We start from the raw sequence: 20,894 nt of genomic DNA, 5'->3' as shown, positions 1-20,894 counted from the left end.
TATCGGTAGCTAATGGTTCATTAATGCCGATCACAGGAATGATCTCGAGTGAAATTCAAATACATGACAGGAAATTCGAAGTAAATTTAGTAATTTCTGAAGACTTACAGGCCGATATTATTGTTGGAAATTCCTTCTTCTCAAAATATAAAATGAAATTAGATTATGAGAATAACATCATTTCAATGAACGATAATGGTAAAATAGTCGAATTAGACATGGATAAAGAGTGGATTTGTACATTAAATAGATTACACAACGATTCTGAAACAAATATTACAAAAGAAGTCTGCATACCCAATCCCGTAAATTTCGTCAAATGTGCTCTTGAAACAATAATCCCCGCTCAAAAAGACGTGAATGTCAAAGTCAATCTAACACAAAAATTGCTCAAAGTATCCCATTTTACTCCAAATGAATCGTTATTACATAATAAAAAATTGCATGTGCTTTGGAATGAGGATGATTTTGAAACAAACATGAGTGAAATTAGAATTTTGAATCTAGGAAGGCAAGATATAAGATTGTTGCATGAAACTATTATTGGTGAAATTGAAGGAGAAGTTTGTAATTACGACGAATCTGTTTCATTAGTAGACTCTGTACTATTCGATGGAGGAGGTTGTGAAATAGATATTAATAAAGATCTTACACCAGAGCAAAATTCCAAAGCGAAAAGACTCATCAATAAATACAAACACCTATTTTCAACAAACGAAATTGATTTCGAGGAAGCGAAATTACCCGAATACAAGTTCAAACTTACAGATTACACACCCATTGCTAAGTCACCGTACAGATTACCTATCGCTCAAAGAACAGAAATAGACAGACAAGTAGAGTTATTGATAAAAGCAGGAATAGTTTGTGAAACCCAGAGTCATTATGCTTCTCCCGCATTTTTAGTTACTAAAAAAGACGGTGGATTCAGATTGGTTGTAGACTATAAAATGTTGAACGAGAAAATATTACCGGATAGATATCCCCTTCCCCTTCTTCAAACAATTTTTGATTCTCTTGACAATTCGGATTACTTTTCCACCCTAGATATCAGACAAGCATTTTTCCAACAGCCATTACACGAAGATTGTCGAAAATATGTAGCATTTGCAACTCATAAAGGGCTGTACACGTTCAAAAGACTACCTTTTGGTCTTAGAACATCTCCAAATGCTTTCCAACGAGCAATCAACCAAGTATTCAATGATTATTTGTATAGAGGAGTTTTGATTTACTTGGACGATATCATTAGCTATGGAGAATCATTTGATAAGCAATATCAACAGCTCGAGAAAACCTTGAAAAGATTGCAAGACGTAGGACTAAAATTGAATACATCTAAATGTCACTTCTTCTACCGAAAAATTAAAGTACTTGGACACACTGTCTCAAAGGAAGGGATACAACCCGCTTCCGAAACCTTGGAAGCTATCGAAAAATACCCTATACCCAAAACTGTCAAAGATGTCAGAGCATTTCTTGGTCTTAGTGGATTTTACCGAAAATTCATTCAAAACTACGCTATAATTGCAAGACCCTTAACAAATCTGATATCTAAAAATAACGAGAATAAACCAATCACTTGGGAAGAAGATCAGCAGAACGCATTCTCGGAAATAAAAAGCAAACTTTTATCACAACCCGTACTTCATCATTTTAATAATGATAAGGAGGTAGTGGTACACACAGATGCTTCTCGAGTTGGAATAGGGGGCATTATCTCGCAGCCAGATGACAATGGAAAATTACATCCAGTAGCTTTTGTTTCCAGAAAACTGACAAAACATGAAGAAAATTGGGCAGTAGGAGAGATTGAACTTCTATCAATAGTGTATTGTGTAAATTATTTCAGACAATACTTAATTGGCCGATTGTTTACAATCTACACAGATCATGCTAGTTTGCAATACTATAAAACTTGGAAAAACCCCAGTATTCGAGTCAGTAAGTTACTTATGAAATTAACGGAGTTCACGTTCGATTTGAAATATAAACCAGGAGCCCAAATGCACGTACCTGATGCCCTGAGTAGATATCCACTAGAGAAGGATATAACTGATCTCACAATAGACATAAAGACTTTACAGAAAAATGATGAGAGTATAAGAAAAATATATGATGCAATACGAAACCCTAATCATAGTGATACAGCTACGATTAGAAAGGCGAGAAAATACACGATCGAAAAAGACATTGTCTATCTGAAGAAATTTGATGGGCATACCAATCAATTGAAACTTCTCGTACCCCGATCTCTTATCAATAAAATCCTTGAAACATTCCATGATGATTCCTTAACAGGTGGACATACCGGCATTTATAAAACCCATGAGAAAATATCATCGAAATATTATTGGGAAAATATGTATGAAAACATTGCGAATTATGTAAGATCATGTAAAAATTGCCAAGAGAGAAAAACCCCTACTACGAAGCCTCAAGGTTTCTTATCACCCATCAAGTGTGATAGTAAGCCTTTCTCAAGTATCATGATGGACTACATCGGTCCGTTAGAGAGCTCAATGGGCTATTCATACATTCTAACGATTGTTGACTTAACGACCCGATATATTTTAGCTGAACCTTGTAAACACGCCGACGCAAATAATACCACTAAATGCTTATGGAAATTAATATACCGATTTGGCGTTCCAAAAGAAATTCGATCCGATAGAGGTACACATTTTGTAAATAAAAAAGTCGATGACCTTATGGTTGAGCTTGGAATCAAACACATATTAGGATCATCAAGTCACCACCAAAGTCAAGGTCTGGCCGAAAGAGCCAACCGGACAATTCAAGAGATGCTAACAGCTTACGTAGCCGATAATAGGAAATTGTGGGTACAAATGCTGCCGAAAGTTTTATTCGCATACAATACTTCGAAACAATGCTCTTTGAAATATACACCTTTTTTCTTATTGCACGGTTTTGAAGCCACTACTCCTTTAGATTTGAAAATCTTTCCCGAAAATGACGACGTCACTTATCATTTAGACGCGAGATTAGCAAATCTTAAAGAAGTGCGAGAACAGATACCATCAATCTTATCAGATGCACAAGAAAAACAGAAATACTATTACGATAGGAATAGAACAGATTGCATTTTTGAACCAGGAGATTTAGTTATGGTCCACGATCCTGATGTAAGACAAGGACAGTCTAGGAAATTAGTCAAAAAATATTCAGGCCCATATGAAGTAGTAAAGAAAGTAACAGATGAAGTCTATGAGATATTTTTTCCGCTACGAGGTACTTATAAAAATGTAGCTTTTCATGTAGATAAATTGAAAAAATATTTCATACGAGATCCCATCAATTAAGTGTTTATTGTTTTATTGTCTAACTGTATTCTTTATTCCAGCACTTTTCTTTATGCTAGCAATTACACCTCGCTCATCCTAAATCTTTGCCTTTCATTAATTTAAAAGAATTAACAATAAATAAAATTATTTAAATAAAATAAATAGAATTAACATTAATAAAAAGACAATTGATGAGAAGAAATCGAGATGAAACATTCATGTAATTATTTATTTTCCAAATCATTGAAAAACAATATCATGCTTACAACTGAATTTTTAGAGAATTTTGTTTGCGAGATCAGTATTGACTTGTGAAGCGATCAAATCCATTTTCTCACGACTAGATATCGAGATGATTCTCAAATCACAATAGTATGCAGTTTTCAATCAATCAAAATATTAATTGGATTTCTACTTCGATGAAACAATGAAATATAATTGAGCTCTGATAGACAATTTTACTAGACATTCTAACGATGATTCATTATTAAAAGATGTGAATTGTTCTCACGTTTTTGTTTATGAATGAATGCTATTTGAAAATCATCAAATACGATTTATGCTTGAATATTATTTTCTTGACTCGTATGTAATAAAATGTTTCTCTTTTTCAGAAACGGATGATTCTTGATATAATAATTTATTTATTTATAAGATTATTTATGTGAAAACGTATATTTTAATAACAATATTATCTGTATTGATGTTAATGAAATAATCAATTCCAGTAGGTGATTACGATTGGAATATAAGAAATAGCTATTAATTTGACCATTTACATAATCTATTTGTAGGGTTTTTGGGGATTTTACTAGTAATTATTGTTTATAAAATTGATATCTTATACGAACTGTTCATTGATAGATTAATATAGAGTACTAACTGATATAATATTTTTAAAATGAATACCATAATACTTTGTTCCTTAGCATTTGTAGAAATATGTTGTACGGTATTGTCTCAAGAAATTTCTCTTTTTCACGGAGCTCTATTTAAAGAAATTCACAATGTAGTATTTTACGAGTCCACAGTTCCAATAACATTCAGTATTCCTAGGTCAAATCCTTTATTTGTTATGAGGAACCTTCTGAGTACTCCTTTAAAAATTGACTCATGTCCTTTCCCTTCCCATCGGAGTGTGCAGTATTTGATCAGATTCATCGAACGGAGCTGCAACTTCTACAACTACAAGACGGCATTTACATTGGCAGCGATGACGACAACACTCCAGCTGAGAGCGAAAATCGACTACCACGCCGCGAACGCTCTATCGATACGATCGGGGCGGTCCTAAACTGGTGTTGCGGAGTAGCTACCGACGAAGAATTGGGCGCATACGTGAAAACCGAAACCGACATCACTTCTCATCTCAGTAATCTTCAAGACTTCGTTCACGCTGAACATGTCGAATTGATAGACAACACACGCAAGATGAACGGCATGGCAGAGAACGTGAAGAAAGTATTGAACAACATGAAGCATGACCTTATTCTTTGGCAAGAATCATTCACCCAACAGAATAAGTTTCAGAAAGGGAATACTACAACCGATGTACTGAAAACACAACTGAGGACTACTATTTTCATGTATATGATGACTCTATCTAACAACTACAATGAAATCGACATGAGATGCTACAATCAACAACTTTCTCATCACGTCATTTCAAAAGAAGACCTAAACAATCGACTTCAAGAACTCGAAAAGAAAATAAACAAGAGAAACTTCACCATATCAACAAAAGACAACGATAAAATTCGAAACTTGAAACTAACATCCTGCAGAAAATCCGACAACGAACTATTGGTTACCCTCAAAATACCAATAAAGAAGAAAAATTCAACTATTTCATTATTCCACCTGCAATCTATCCCGCTTCATTGGAATGGTCATACCTGCCGTTTGACCTCCCAACATCACCTGATACTTAGAGAAGAAAATAAACTGCAAATCCTGTCAGATGACGAAGAAGACGATTGCCAGTTCAAGCAGAAAGGCCTCTGCTTGATTCCGAGGAAAAAGATGTCGAACTCCGCCACCCAAGCCACTTGTCTCCACCTTCTAACATCAGAAGCAGACGTATCGGAGCTACGAGAAGTCTGCAAATTTGATTGTAAAGCAACTGACAATCAAACCCTAATCACTCGCCTACGAGAAGACACCTTCCTATTCCACAACACCGGCAAAAAGACGACAATTCGCTGTAAAAACTCAACAACTGAGGTCCCAAGCAACAGTCCAGGAACCCTATCACTCCACATCCCTTGCAACTGCGAACTTCAAGACGACAACGGCGACGTACTAATAAGCACTCTTTATCCTTGCGACTCCCGTTCCCATCCTTCTCCAGCTATTAATAACTTAATTCCTCACATGTGGACAAATTTATCTAAATTGAGCATCCCAATTTTTAAACATGAGACTCTGCCCCAGTACTTAAACCTTTCAGAAATCTTAAATGAAAATTGGCACTTGAATTTTTCAAAATTTGAAGAGCACAACTCATTCTCAGAAGACATTTTCCATCATGTTGAAATGCCAAATAACTTTGATTTGTTAGGGGTGAACAATAAACTGATCATTAAATGATATAAATATAAATTTTATATTATTATTGTCTGACAAACACTGATAACTGTTATATTCTTGTATTTATGTCTTCAAAATTATATTAAGAAGAAAGCAAATCAACTGAGAGTCCCGAAACGTACTCCAATTGTGGACTACCCACAGGATCTTTAAGAATATAATTGTGTTTTAGTAAAGTAGTATGTAATGAAATCATTAAAATAATGGGTTAGGATATAGGAAACTATGCAAATAATAATTACTTATTCACTATTATTATATCCATTTACTCTTTTATGCTATCGATTCAAATATTTTCCCAGATTAGAAGATAAACTATTTCAATTATTATTATTATTCTTATTTTCAAGGGTTCCACAATATTATTTTGCTTACTCGAATACTATTCGGACTTGATGTTTAATTTTTGCATTATGATTCAATTTTATTACTTTCGTAGATTTTGTAGGTTTAATTTTATTCATCAATATAATTGAAATTTTTTCCATTCAATTCTTATTCAGATATGAATGTATTGAATTGTTGATTTGAAGTTGATTGATGTGTTAGGCTAAGTTTGATTTTTTATGAATTAGTTCACTATAATGTAATTTATATCACTTGCATTTAGCTTATGAATTGGCACTCACATAGATTTAAGGTATTCATTGAAAGTTATGTTACATATAAATATCCAATTAGAATAATATTGTGAATAATAATAATAATAATAATTTTAGCTTGCGGTAATTTTGACTTTAATTTTGAAATATTATTGAAATGTGTAAAAATTAACTTAGAGAGATGCCGTTTTTTCGATAACTTCGGGCCGAAGTTAGGGGGACCCGGGGATGTAATAGAACTACATAATTTTTATTATTTGCCATGAATTTTCACAATGAATAGATAAATTGCTGACGACGGTGAAAATTCATGACAAGTAAAATTATGGAAAAAATGAGAGGCTCTGGCAGTCGGTGGTAAGGACGGGACCTGGAAACATCTACAGCAGATCAACCAGCCCGACTTCTCCCTACTGAGAGGGTCTCCCATTTGGGTAGAGTGAGTGCCAAATTAATTATATTATTTTTATCTGAGGGTATATCTTGTCAATATTATTTGAAATCATATTTTATCTTTTGAAAATGATTCTTTTTAATTATCAATAAATATTATATATTCATTCTACATTTAATTATTTTACAATTAAAACCTTTCTCATGAGATAAAGAGTAAGATCCAAATTTAACCTCTCGTTAGCCAAGCGATATTTAACCCCTCATTTATTTGATCAGTACATCTTATTTATCAATTATAATATAACAGCATTATCTTTTATTAATTTCTGTATCCAACTCCTAGAGAGTTAGGACCTGTAATTCTTGTTGAATACAATCAATATTAATTATTTTGTTACAAATTTTAAATTACATGATAAATCAAATTAGTTCAACCTTTCAATTAATCAATTCCATTACAGTTGGTAACAGTAACTGTGGTGCACGTTATAAGAATCTTGAAGTGGTGGACAACAGTAGATGACAGCACACAACACACAGCCATTCAAACACACATACTACATTCTATTTTATTTATTAAAAATAAAATTACACAGATATACATTTGATGCATTTCAGGGAATTTTACCCATAATTACCCACTTTTCATATTCAATGGTAACTGTAGGAAAAACTTAATGTGAAATACGTGCGCAAAGTTCCTCTGCTGCACTCAACAAACCATTCCGCCCTCGCCTACGGCTCGGGCGTAAACGTTTCTTTCGGTGCAGCAAACTGTCACTTTGCGCACTAGTTGCACAAATAACTATATTATATCAAAATTAGGAATCTTAATGTCTTTTCATATAATAACTTGATAGTTTGGCTTCATTTTCCAACTTTCAAATGAAGAGCCAGCCGGAATGGTGATTTCTTGTGGAGTGGAGTCGAGGGGATAGGTTGTTGTGACCGTAGACGACTACTTGACACCTCGCGACAGGGTGTCCCCCCGACTAGTTGTCACCTCCTCAGAAAGGAGACAAGTAGACGGGCAAGTTTTAAAAGGGGACAAGTAGTCGGGGTGGCACCTAGTCGCGTACTCCTTTGAACCAACCCCTTAGCGGGTAGGGGACTTTTGATTTATGTTTAGCTCCCTACTTTCCTAACAGAACTGCGGGGTGAAATTTTTTTTCCAAACTATTCTTTCCAAAAACCTTTGTTGATTGGACTAAATCAATTAATAGATACTCAAGTTTTATTGCACTCAAAACGGTTAATTCTACTGTAATAAAATATGTGATATGATGATTGACAGTACCTAATTAAATTAGTTTACTGATAATCCTTATTCTATTAAAACTCATTTATAATCGCATAATTAATTCACCGAGGAGCATCACAACCAATAAGTAAGTTCAATTTTGTAAATTGAAAATCTATGAATGAAGTGATGAAGAAAACAACTTGGCACTCGGAAAAAAGGAAGAATTGTTCTACTCAGTAGAGGTTGAATAACTATTGGTCTAAATGCGAATCACATTTTTATTCTCAAAAATTAATTCAATTACAAAATCAAGACAGGATATATACATGAGAATAACAGAGTTTAAAAGGATGTATTGCTTTTAAATATTTTGCGTTAGAATCGCTTAACACTATTGCATTACTGGATAAATATGAATGTAACAACACATCATAGATGTGATATAAATATTATGATTGAATCAATATCCGATTATTGTTCAATTTCTTGATTATTTTACTTCAAACATTCCTTCAATTATATGAATATAAAAATATCACGAGTTTTAAACAACGTAATACTTAATCAAGAAAGAGTAAACTATGGAATGTCACCTATAAAATTATAGATATTTTTCATGTTTTTTACTAGAAGTTGAACAGATTCAATCATTCAAAAACTATTACACCAGATTATGCTTTTTCGAATTTCCTACAAAAGCGATAAATGATCATATATTATCACAAATTCCTAATGGTGCAGGTTCTAAATGTCGGTGAACAATCTACAAATTATATTTAATTTAATAAATTTGAGAAATTCTTTAATATCAAGATTTATAAAATGAGAACCAACCAATCGAGAATTATAATATTTTTATTGATTGTACAAAAAAGCTCCAAATTAGAAACTTACTGCAAATCATAGAATTGAACTAAATTAACAATTATACTCAATTCATTAAAATATAATAACAGATGTCATGAGCTTCAAAAAGTAACCAGAGAACAGGGAGACCTGACCATCCTTGCAAATAACTTGCAGATTATCTCCCTACTAAAAAAGAATTTCATTGAAACTTACTTCATTAATAACTGTGAATATTTTGAGGTACAAAATGTAATATCTCAGGGGATAAATTTAACTAGTAAAACTAAAAAAATAAATAGACAAACCACAAAAGTAGTAAGGGTTAGATATTTTGATATTTGATTCGGTGACTTAAAAAACTCCATAATATACTTAGATTGTGATGCGAAAGGTTACATTATAAGTTGCCTAATATCGTATTTTCGGTACTAATACTCATACAAGTAAATAAAATTAATAATATTGCTATGCTTTTAATATCATATAGAGCAATGGAGACAATTAAATATGAATTTATCCAGCAATCCAAAAAAGGCCACAATTCATTTTATTTGTAGGGAATGCAAATGGCGGATAATATCAAAAACGCTTGCTACACTACGACTCTCAAGACACTCAAAGTAAATTTATTTCTATCGAATAAAAATAGCTTCAATAATGTGATTAGTTGAGACAGAACCGTTAAGGTGATTTCAGATAGTAAAAGGGATAAAGTCACATCACTTTGGAATGAATGCTCAATTTCTGCGTTTGAAAGAAGAAATCCTTTCTGACAGACCTTTGGGATGATCACTAAATCGTGAATAATAATAATATCGTCCTTGTTGAATTGAAGAGCTATAATAAAAAAAACACAATGTCGAACCTAATCGTGGAAACACATAATAGAATGTCTTTCGAAGACCATAGTATCGCGGTCGGCTGGGAGTGTTCACTCGAGGTCGGGCAGATCGTCGTCCGAGTCTGGCTCCTCCACGTCCAGGTCGTCTAACGACTCCTTGCCCATGCCTGCGCCGCCGCCCAGTCCACCCATCGATCGCACCATCTACGCAATAATTACAGTATTACATTCAATACTAAGGCCCGGTTGCACAACAGCCGGTTAAATTTTAACCGTGATTAATATTTTACGAGAACCAATTAGAGAACGCGGTTTTTATAAGACGGCTTCTCTGATTGGTTCTCGTGGAATTAATCACGGTTAAAATTTTGTTGTGCAACCAGCACTAAGAGTTTAAAGTGAATCTTTGGCACTACTACCGCGGCTCAAATCACACCACTCTAGTCGCGAGTACCAGTTTTTCAGACCTTCCAACTTTTCTTATTCAACATTTTGTAATGAAAGGCTTATTTCAATCAATTAATTTCAATTACATAAAATGATAAATTTCACCACTTTTCAACAAATTTCAACGAGTTCTCGTTCATATTCACGCTATTTCACTTCAAATCCTAACCTCACTTTTTGAACATATAGGATAGTCGCACGTCTCTCACCGACTCGACAGGCTGGTCGCCAAGAGAAGTGAGACTTGAGTATCCTACATGTACAATAAAGTGAAGTTATGAAGTGAAATAGATTGAATATAAACGAGAAAACGCTCGATTTTTTTAAAAAAGTAGTAGCATTTCTTATGCTATAGGCCTACCATTAAAAAAGGTTAATTAAAATAAAGCCTTTAATTAGACAATTTTAAATAAGTCATATAAATGTACTCGCGACTGGAGTCATACAATTTGAGTCGCGGTAGTGTGAGTACAGACTTTCTGTAGTTGGAAATTATCTACTAATACTAGATATATATCATTTCCAGTTAATAATTACTACAAACAACGGCCTTTTATATGCCCAACGAGTTGACAACGTGATCTAAATTCATCAAGGTCATAACTGTCAGCTGCGGCATGCAATGCAATATACACAGACGCAGCACTCAGCAATGTAAAGTCGTTTCGGAAAAAAATAATTGACATTACTTTCGGAACAGTCCCTGTACAAGATTGAATTGGCCTATAGTGAGGCCCACGTTATAATGACAGTATTTGATCAACTTTGGTTTTGCTATCCTTGTCTATTATTCGACAAAGCCGGTGGTACTATCCTTTTCTAGGTCCACAACGATGCCAATTATGTTTTTGACAGTGTAGAAATATAATTATTGCAGAAAATCGGCATCGCTATTCTCCTATCTTTATCCACTGCCATTATAACGTGGACCTCACTATAATAGTGTTACATAAGACATAACTGATATTGAATGTACAAGTTAGAGTTAGGTGATTAAAATTTACTTGTGAACTTGTTAAACAGTACAGTAGTTTAAAAGACAGCTTTTAAATTGCCCTTTTATCAATCAGACAGGTTCTTTTCAAGATAACTCTAGCATTAAGCGAGAATTCCATTACAGTAAAATGTATTTACGTTGAGTTTCGTATAATTTTCAACCAGTTCGTCTAATAATGAGGGAAGTGGTGGTTAGTTTTAATGTAATAGATGAATATGAGATTAGAAACTTAAATTTGTTACCTCATCAAGGTCATCTGGTTGGCCGCTTCCAAATTCATCATCACTGTCATCCTCATCTTTCCACTTGTCAAAGTCCACTTTCAACCAATGATGCTTCTCCTTTTCTTTCGTCAGATGGGGCCAGTATGGTCCTTCTTCTTTCTTCTTCAAGATGATTTCTATGTTCCTATCTCTAACAAATTTGGCAGATTTCTGGAAAGAAGTTGGAATGATTTAATAATTGAATTTGAATAGATTATACACACTTCCTCATATGAAAAATTATCTTACTAGGAAACCCCCCGGCTAAAATATTCGCTGAAAGTGGCGCCGATATTCTTTCAGCTCTTCTCTTGGAATATCCGGTTAGAATCGCTCTAAAATATTCCTTGTGACTTTTCCCTCTCGTAGTTATTATTTATTATATCCATAGCATACAAACATGATACAGTATTATAGCATAGAGAAAAGATGGCATAAGAAGATATGCCATGGTATAGGTCGCTTGTGTTTCAAATTCAAGTCGAGATTTTTGTTCCAAGTGAAGCCGATAACTGACGACTACTGTCTATTATTACTGTTTTGTTGGGGACAGAGTGTGAGAACGGCACAGTATGAGAGACTACCAGCGACACATAGCTTTACAAGAAACAACTAACTTACTACGACTATCGGCTAGAGTTAACACAGCAATTTGCAACAAAAACGCCCTATTCCATGACATATCTTCTTATACTATCTTTTCAAGCATTGATTGCAAGATTTCATCGTAGTGTGCTCGTTCGTAATCCTTTTCTACATGAAGTGTTTTTTCAAGTTTTCTTTTGATATGGTGTTTGGAAAACAGGTTTTGAAGAAGAATTGCCATTAAAGAAATGACTGATTTACTTATACTGATATTAAATTCATCGGTGTAACATACCATAATCAAACCCCTAATTTCAACATAATATGGTAATTAATATGTGACTTACTATGTAACCAAATACTTTCCAATAACTATCGAAATATTCGAATAGGAAATGTTTATATCTCTCTCATATAGAGATGACTTTTGTACGAGAATTGTGTAAAAAAATAAGGTTCCATACGCTGTACGTTCGACGAAATGCGGCAACACCGCCTTGTGCGCTGGTTTTCCCCTTCTAGATCCCGCCATTGTAGAGATCGCTGCGACGTTCAGTCAATGCCGGGCTGACAGCCATCTGCGATGGAACCTACAATCACCGTCACCACCATGTGCCAAGTTGCAGTAATCCGATTTTTGCACGCTGAAAAGCTACCACTGGTTGATATTCATAGACAGTTGTGTGAAGTTCATGGTGATGAAACGTGGTGTCATTATGTTATACCGAAAAAAACAACAATCGCGACAATGGCGCCATACTGGATCGCCTAAACCGAAGGAATTCAAGCAGACGCTGTCCGCAGGGAAAGTGATGGCTACGATCTTTTGGGACCGTAGGGGCGTCCTGCTTGTTGATTGAATTCCTCGAGGGACCACAATAAATTCAGAAAATTATTGCGAGACCGTGAAAAAACTCAAAAGAAGCATCCAAAATCGCCGGAGAGGAAGATTGACAAAAGGCGTTAGACAGCACCGTAACAATGCGCGCGCCCGCACGCACCAACCAAACCAACGAGTTAATCGACGACAGTTTTGACTGAGATCTTGTTGAACATACTCCCTGGAGAACTGATTTTGCTCCGAATGATTTTCACTTGTTTTCAAAATTAAAGCAACACTTGGGTGGACAACGTTTCAAGACTGATGAAGAATTGCAAGAAGCGGTCACCAAATTCCACCACGGACTGGCGGCGGACTTCTTTGAAGCGAGATTTCAAAAGTGGATTAGTCGTCAACAAAAATGCGTGGAAAAATCTGGAGATTATGTTGAAAATAGATAAAAAAGAAGATTTCCAATGATGTATTTTTCTATTTAAATAAAAAACGCCTTACAACTATAAAATAAGCGAACCTTATATTTTACACAGATCTCACATAAATACAACAATAGAACCAGAAGATATCATCCATCTTATTTCAAAATAATGTTAATCAGAAATTTGTTGCCTCATAAATACAGAGATAACTGAACAAGTTTGTTCAATTGAAAGATTGTGAGGACCTTTCATCTGAGAAAATATTATACTACATCCGACAAACAAGGAAAAGTTATGTTTCAAACTCCTTGAATAATTACAATAATACTACTTATTATAAGTCAATACAAAATTAGTTCCGACTTGGATGGATATGCAAAGCAGAGAAAAGTAGGGATACAGCGGCGGTGATGTTGCCGTGCTAAAGCGGCCAGCGTTCTCTAATCTACGAGGGCAAATCAAATATGAACGGTAATTTTGCTATTGACTGTACCAAACTTGTTTGGACGTGATGTGGCTGTGTGTGATTGTTGTTTTGCTTAACAGGAGTGAGGAGAACTGCTCGCATCACAGTAGCATTGTGTTCTGCCTTCAGTACAGCCATGACCGAGCAAAAGTTGCATCCTTCCGTTGCGCAACGGCATAGACATAAAATTTTTAACAAATGAAGGTGTTGAGCCGTCGGAAATTTTTACTCTTTTGCAGGCATAGTTTGGAAACACTACTCTGTCCAAAATCGAGTGTGAAAATTTCCGACGGCTTAACACCTTCGTTTGTTAAAAATTGTATGACAATGTGTTGCGCAACAGATGAATGCACCTTTTGCTCGGTCATGGCTGTACTGAAGGCAGAACACAATGCTACTGTGATGCGAGCAGTTCCCCCCACTCCTGTTAATCACACACAGCCACATCACGTCCAAACAAGTTTGGTACAGTCAATAGCAAAATTACCGTTCATATTTGATTTGCCCTTATATCTAATCTAATATAGTGAGTGTTCAACTGCTCTTAATACGCATATGAATTTCCTTTTTGAAAGCACTAAGACGACCGAGTCTAATCGACAAATTGGCAACTGCGCTTCTTCCTATGACTCTATTCATCACTGTAATTGGCTGATCTCCCTTCATTTCTCTGCTCCGCATATCCCTCAAAGTCGAAACTAATTTTGTATTGATTACAGTCATGTATTTTGATTCATGAAATAAATCAGATTTATTGACAAATTGTAAAACTGACTCACCTCTGGGTCGATTTCCTTAAACAAATTTATGGTTAACTCGTGAGGTTTCTTTTCGGTTCCACCCACCCCATTAAAAATTACTTTGTCGTTTTCCATCTTTATATCGGGGTTTTTACAATCTTCCAAACAAATAGTCAGGAATACACAGTTCGTTCGCTGAGCCCACAGCACGGGCGGAGGTATCGCACTGAAAAGTAAAACATTCAAGTTGATTTTTTTGGTAAACGTCTGAAGAATTAAAATATATCATCTTTCAACTAATTAATGCATTTTTAAGAACTATCTCTTTTCTATAGAGTAAGGAATGTTTAGCTGAGAGCATATAAATGCACATGAACATGTGGAGTGATAAAGAGCCTGTATAATTAGTGTAGTTGGAATGTTTATCTATATGAATCTGTTCACATTCGAAATCAATAAAGTTATTTCAGTCTAAAGTTGATTTTGATTTGTTTTAAATATTAATACAAAGCATTTGGTTGATAAAATGATATATTATCAAATTAACGAGATGCAAAAACCAGACGCTACATAAGGTACTCTAAAGCTGCGTTTACACCAAAGTTATTAACAAAATTATAATAACTTAATCCTTATAGATTCTATTAGATTGAACGGAACTTGACAAACACATATTATATGTTCATCATGTGTATGATAAGTTAAGTTCAATCTAATAGAGTCTATAAGGATTAAGTTTAAACAATATGTTTATTTTTCCGTCCTTCTAGATTCTATCAGATTAAAACGATCTTCACATACATAATATATATATTCACATCATGTGTATGATAAGTTACCGTATGTCAATCTAATAGAATCTATAAGGACGAAAAAAACATTTTGTTAATAACTTTGGTGTTAACGCAGTTTAATTCAGTTGGAAAACTCAATGTTACTTGACAGTAAACAACCACCTAGCATATGTTTAGGCCAGTTACAAAGCCTGGCTGATTATCATTTTGCGTATATTTTGTGGATAGATCAGAGCTGTCTATATAGTCAGTGTTCCGCTAGAGCACTGACGGTCGGTCGATCTCTGAAAACTGTCTTAGGGCATAAATTATACTGAATCATCTATGATTAGCAGAAGGGACATGTAATTTGACTAAACCTAAAGGAAAGCTTAACATTTTATATAACCGGAAATCATTATTTAATCACTTTATAATTCTTAAATTTAATTATTAACTAAATTTTTTGCTTTGTATTATCCATTTTTTATTTAAAAATGCTCAGATAAGTTGCTTTTTATCAAGAGACAATCTTCATGATCTCTGGACCAGTCTCACTAAATAAATAAACAGATTTTATTGTCGTAGACCAATATAGGTGATTGACAAAGTCATGGTAATACAATTACAAAATACTAACGTCAAAGCAATAGTTTAAAGTCACAAAGTAGAATTACATCAAGTAGAATCGAAAAACTCCGTCAAACCATAGAAAGGTCTCAAAACCAGCCACTCAAAAAGTATTTTTTAAAAAATATTTTTATCCAATAGCAAATTATTGTACATTCTCAAGCCTATGCTGTCATAGTGTTTCATACTTATGACAAGACGTTGATATGGAATATCAATGTGGTGTTTTTTTCCTAGTGTCATAAGCACGACTATTGGATCTTTTATTCAAGTTATGGAGATTCTTTCTAGTGTGCATGATTACTTGAAATATATAGAGATTTATGACCATCAATATTTTTGTTTTTTGAAAAGAGGTCGACAGTGATCTAGATACCCTACACCTGTCAATATTCTGATAGCCTTTTTCTGCAAAACAAAGACCTTATTGATGTGGCAGCTGTTTCCATATATACTAAAATTCCATATGCAATTATGCTTTGGAAAAAAAACAAAATATGAGTTTCTCAGGTATTTTCCCGGTACAAGATTCTTCAACTGCCTCAACAAATAGATAACCCTAGATAACCTAGCAGAAACGAAATTTATGTGGGGTTCCCAGGTCAACCTGTGATCAAATATTAAGCCCAAAAACTTCAAACTATTGTTATTGTTGTGTGTGTAATCCCTGATACTAAAATGTAACTAGCTGAGTTTTATCCTCGTTCAATTTAAAGCCATTCGCTGTGAACCACTTGGAAGCTTCCGCCAAGGTATCAACTGTCATATTATGTAAAGTGTGTGCATCTGAATGAGAATTAAGAAAAGTGGTGTCATCAGTGCTGTTGATTGTGAGAGGAAGATAATTTATCATCAATACAAAGAGGAGTGGTCGCAATATTGATCCTTGGGGGACGCCGTACTTTACTTTAACAAGATCGGTTCTCTTATTTCCTACACAAAAAACTTGCTGGCGATCGCCAAGGTACGATCTAAAAAGACTAAGGCTCCTTAATGAGCTAATTTGTCAAGCAAAATATCATGTTTCACTCAGTCAAATGCCTTGCTCAGGTCACAGAAGGCGGCCTGAGCAAAGCACCTGTTTTCAAAAGACTCAATTACAAATTTTATTAGTGCATCAAAGGCGTCAGAAGTGGATCTTCTCTTCACAAAACCAAATTTATGCTCCGACAGTAACCCAAGATTACCAAGTATTCATAAACCTGTTTATACATGACAATCTCTAGAACCTTGGAGAAGACAGGTACTATTTGGATGGGTCTATAATTGGAAGGTTCCTCTTTTGAGCCCTTCTTATGAACGGGAACAACTTTTGAGACTTTTAATACATTGGGGAAAACACCCTGTGTAATACACCTATTTATACAAATGGTCAGTACTGGCACTACAGAATGAGCAATATTTTTGAGAAGACAGCTTGATAAACCATAGAAATCTTCACTCTTCGAAACTTCAAGATTATAAACCACTTAATGGAATAATTATTCAGTTTGTTTGGTTCAGGAGTAGATAAGTTTACAACATTCTTGTTGGAGGAAAAAGTTTTGATAATTTTCCATGCTTTCTTGCATTTGTAATTAGAAATTCAATGATTGATGCGACAGAATCCCTCTTGGCTTCATCTAATGAATTTCTGTACAGTGCTCTGCATCTAAAATTAAGTGTTTTCGAATGTTCGGTTTTTTGAAGTTTTCATGTAAGAGAGTGAGTAGAATCTTAATCTTACTAAGTTCAAGTGTGTACCAGTCAGTCTTACATTTGAAATTATTTCTATTATTAACTTGGGAAACTTTTTTTCTACAGGTCTTTCTAGGGATAGTTAGATTGAAATAATATAAAACTGTATTGAGAAAGGATTCGAACATATCACTTGCATCTGACTTTTCCATGACAGCACAGCAATTCACTAAATTTAGAGACCGATTAAATTGTAGTAATTTATCTTTAGTAATAGGTCTTAAAGTAATAATAACAAAATCGTTAGAACTAGACTCAACAGAACTACAGGGCACACATATCACTAGCTCTTTACTAGCTTTAAAGCTTGCTGAATGTAGATAAGTTTTTCTACTTGTAATCCCCCGTAACACTTCAAGTAAAAAATTAAGGAGGTTAAGGAGGCAAATAGATGTTATCAAGTGATGCCCAATATAAGAAACTGTACTCCAAGAAAAAATACTAATCTTCCAAAATATTATTGAGCCTTCCTCATGTAGAATAGTGGTACATAGACCAAGTGTCCGATTAAGCCTTCCACTAAGAAATCTTTTGACAATATTTTAACTCTAAGGGTGGTTTTTAAGGGTTAATCAGAGCTATTCCTGGGAATATTATATTACTAGCCGTCAGGCTCGCCATATCCGTTTAGCCAGACGTTTAGTCCGGGGCGGAGCCCCCTGGCTAGACGGATATGGCGAGCGAAGCGAGCCTGACGGCTAGTGACTACTATAAATTTTAAATAGGTATCGCTAGAACTGTTACACTTGTACTAAATCTTGAAGTCTTAGACACTTGAAGTCTCCAAAATGTTTTACAAATATACTTTACTTTTACTCCCGATGTAATGATTATTAGACTTAAAAGCTGTGATAACTCTTGAATAGGCTTCTATGTTAGGCAATCTTCTGGGTGCCAGTGGGAGATTGGATACCAACCACAATTGATGGTCAACTTTGAAGCAGGCTACCAGAATCTGTAGTTGTAGATGGCAATATATAGCAATATCTATATTATAGAATAGTAGAACAAGGACCAAGTGTCCGAGCAAAACACATTAGTTCTTCTGGCGCTCATTACACTAGAGTTGCCATCTACAACTACAGATTCTGGTAGCCTGCTTCAAAGTTGACCATCAATTGTGGTTGGTATCCAATCTCCCACTGGCACCCAGAAGATTGCCTAACATAGAAGCCTATTCAAGAGTTATCACAGCTTTTAAGTCTAATAATCATTACATCGGGAGTAAAAGTAAAGTATATTTGTAAAACATTTTGGAGACTTCAAGTGTCTAAGACTTCAAGATTTAGTACAAGTGTAACAGTTCTAGCAATACCTATTTAAAATTTATAGTAGTCACTAGCCGTCAGGCTCGCTTCGCTCGCCATATCCGTCTAGCCAGGGGGCTCCGCCCCGGACTAAACGTCTGGCTAAACGGATATGGCGAGCCTGACGGCTAGTAATATAATATTCCCAGGAATAGCTCTGATTAACCCTTAAAAACCACCCTTAGAGTTAAAATATTGTCAAAAGATTTCTTAGTGCGCCTCTAAAGGGCCAACTGAACATACCTACCAAATTTGAACGTTTTTGGTCCGGTAGATTTTTAGTTCTGCGAGTGAGTGAGTGAGTCAGGGCCATTTCGCTTATATATATATAATATATACACACATATATATATATATATATATATATATATAGATAGATAGATGAATATCAAAAATATAAAACTGGAATAACTAAATCTAATTTACAAACTAGTAACTAGCATAGCTGCCGATCTTTAAACCCTAGCTCTTAGCAACAAAATCAATAGTATCAAAATTCAGGTTTCAAGTATTTCCCAACTAAAAATGAAATAAAATAATGTATTAGAACGTGTTGAGAACGATATAAAAATATCAGTAAGTGACTGATATGAACATATTATTTTGACTAATTGTGTCAAATTAATTCTAGTCAAAAATACAAAATAATTGAATTGAGACGTAAATAAACGGTATCTAGTTAAATTTCAATTGATCTCGGCAAGCTCTAAAACTAAAGAAAAAAATAGGTACGCACGTGGCGAATGCATGATCAATTTCAAGAATCTAATTTAAAATCCTAAATTTCAAATAAAAATTGGATGAAGTTTAATTAGAATGGAAAAGAAAATTACACGTTTAATCAGTGAAGAGAAATAAATCTAAGTAACGGTTTGAATTTGCAAAGCACACTAACATTATACGAGAACAAAGAAAATAAACTTGAGACTTACATATTGTGTAGTTGCACCATTATAAAATGTAAAAAGTGAAATTACAATTAACGTAAAGACTAACTTATTATTCAATTATTTTCTCAGAAAAAGAATATAAAATGAACCGATTTCAACAGCAAGGAACACGCTACTGAGGAGGTTGGCTAGTTCGACAGTTTGAAATCAAACTAATAGAGGGTAGGATGCTTATTTATCAATCTCAAGAAATAACATGATTAAATAATGTTATCTGGCACTCTTTATCAAATTATAAAGAAGATTTTAATTATTATTTCGGTAAATCAATATGAGAAGTATCAAATCACAAGATGGCGGCGAATAGTATTGGTAGGAACGGGTGGATGAAATAACAAAAATTATGTAATTCAAGGTTCTTAGGAATAGTTAAATAAATAAGTGTAATACATTTCACAATGAAATTATGTTAGAAACAAAAACAATAGAAATATACTTACTTATTATCGCCTGACATGATTCCGTGAAAACAACAATAATTCCAAAAAACTAAATGCTGAAAGTGCAGGGTTTACCGGCCATTGCCATAATCAGATAATAAAATATCCCTGCTTTGGATATTCATGCTTAGAATTATAATAAGATTCAATCAATATTGATTTATATTCAAATTATCAAAAGATATAATTCAAAATAGTATTTTTCCAATTTTGATTGTTTTTAACTTACAAAATTGAAAACTAAACTTGGCACACCCAGTGAACTCTAAACTAACTGGATTGGACTAGCAACACAAAAAAAGTGAGGCAGCTGGTAAAGATAGGCAACCCGCATTGCTGTGGGATTCGTTCATTTTGTTACGCATTGGCTCTTATGGGAAAATGCATTGCACAATCTCAATTTCTATTTTATTTCTATATTGTATGTCTTATTCCACGAAAGCGTTATTTTTCCTTCATTAAGCAGTTCATTGTTAA

At 34.3% G+C, this 20,894-nt stretch overlaps 1 protein-coding gene across 2 annotated transcripts; it reads right to left on the bottom strand.

The window, feature by feature from the left end:
* Window positions 1-8,393: 8,393 nt before the first annotated feature.
* LOC111043613 (prostaglandin E synthase 3) lies at window positions 8,394-20,677 on the bottom strand. 2 transcript variants are annotated; one of them, XM_022328606.2, is made up of 4 exons: window positions 20,418-20,677; window positions 14,620-14,806; window positions 11,512-11,703; window positions 8,394-10,029 (listed from the first exon to the last, which is right to left on the bottom strand). In XM_022328606.2, the coding sequence occupies exons 1-4, from the start codon at window positions 20,432-20,434 to the stop codon at window positions 9,916-9,918; spliced, it is 510 nt and encodes a 169-aa protein (XP_022184298.1). In that variant the 5' UTR covers window positions 20,435-20,677; the 3' UTR covers window positions 8,394-9,915. The 2 variants fall into 2 exon arrangements, with proteins under 2 accessions (XP_022184298.1, XP_022184296.1); XM_022328604.2 differs by lacking the exon at window positions 20,418-20,677 and adding an exon at window positions 19,960-20,314.
* Between the last annotated feature and the right edge of the window lie 217 nt (window positions 20,678-20,894).

This window comes from Nilaparvata lugens, chromosome 3 (assembly GCF_014356525.2).
Source record: "Nilaparvata lugens isolate BPH chromosome 3, ASM1435652v1, whole genome shotgun sequence".
In the NCBI taxonomy this organism is placed as follows: Eukaryota; Metazoa; Arthropoda; class Insecta; order Hemiptera; family Delphacidae; genus Nilaparvata; species Nilaparvata lugens.
The sequence above is the reverse complement of the archived record's forward strand: the minus strand, read 5'-3'. Positions and strand labels throughout refer to the sequence as shown.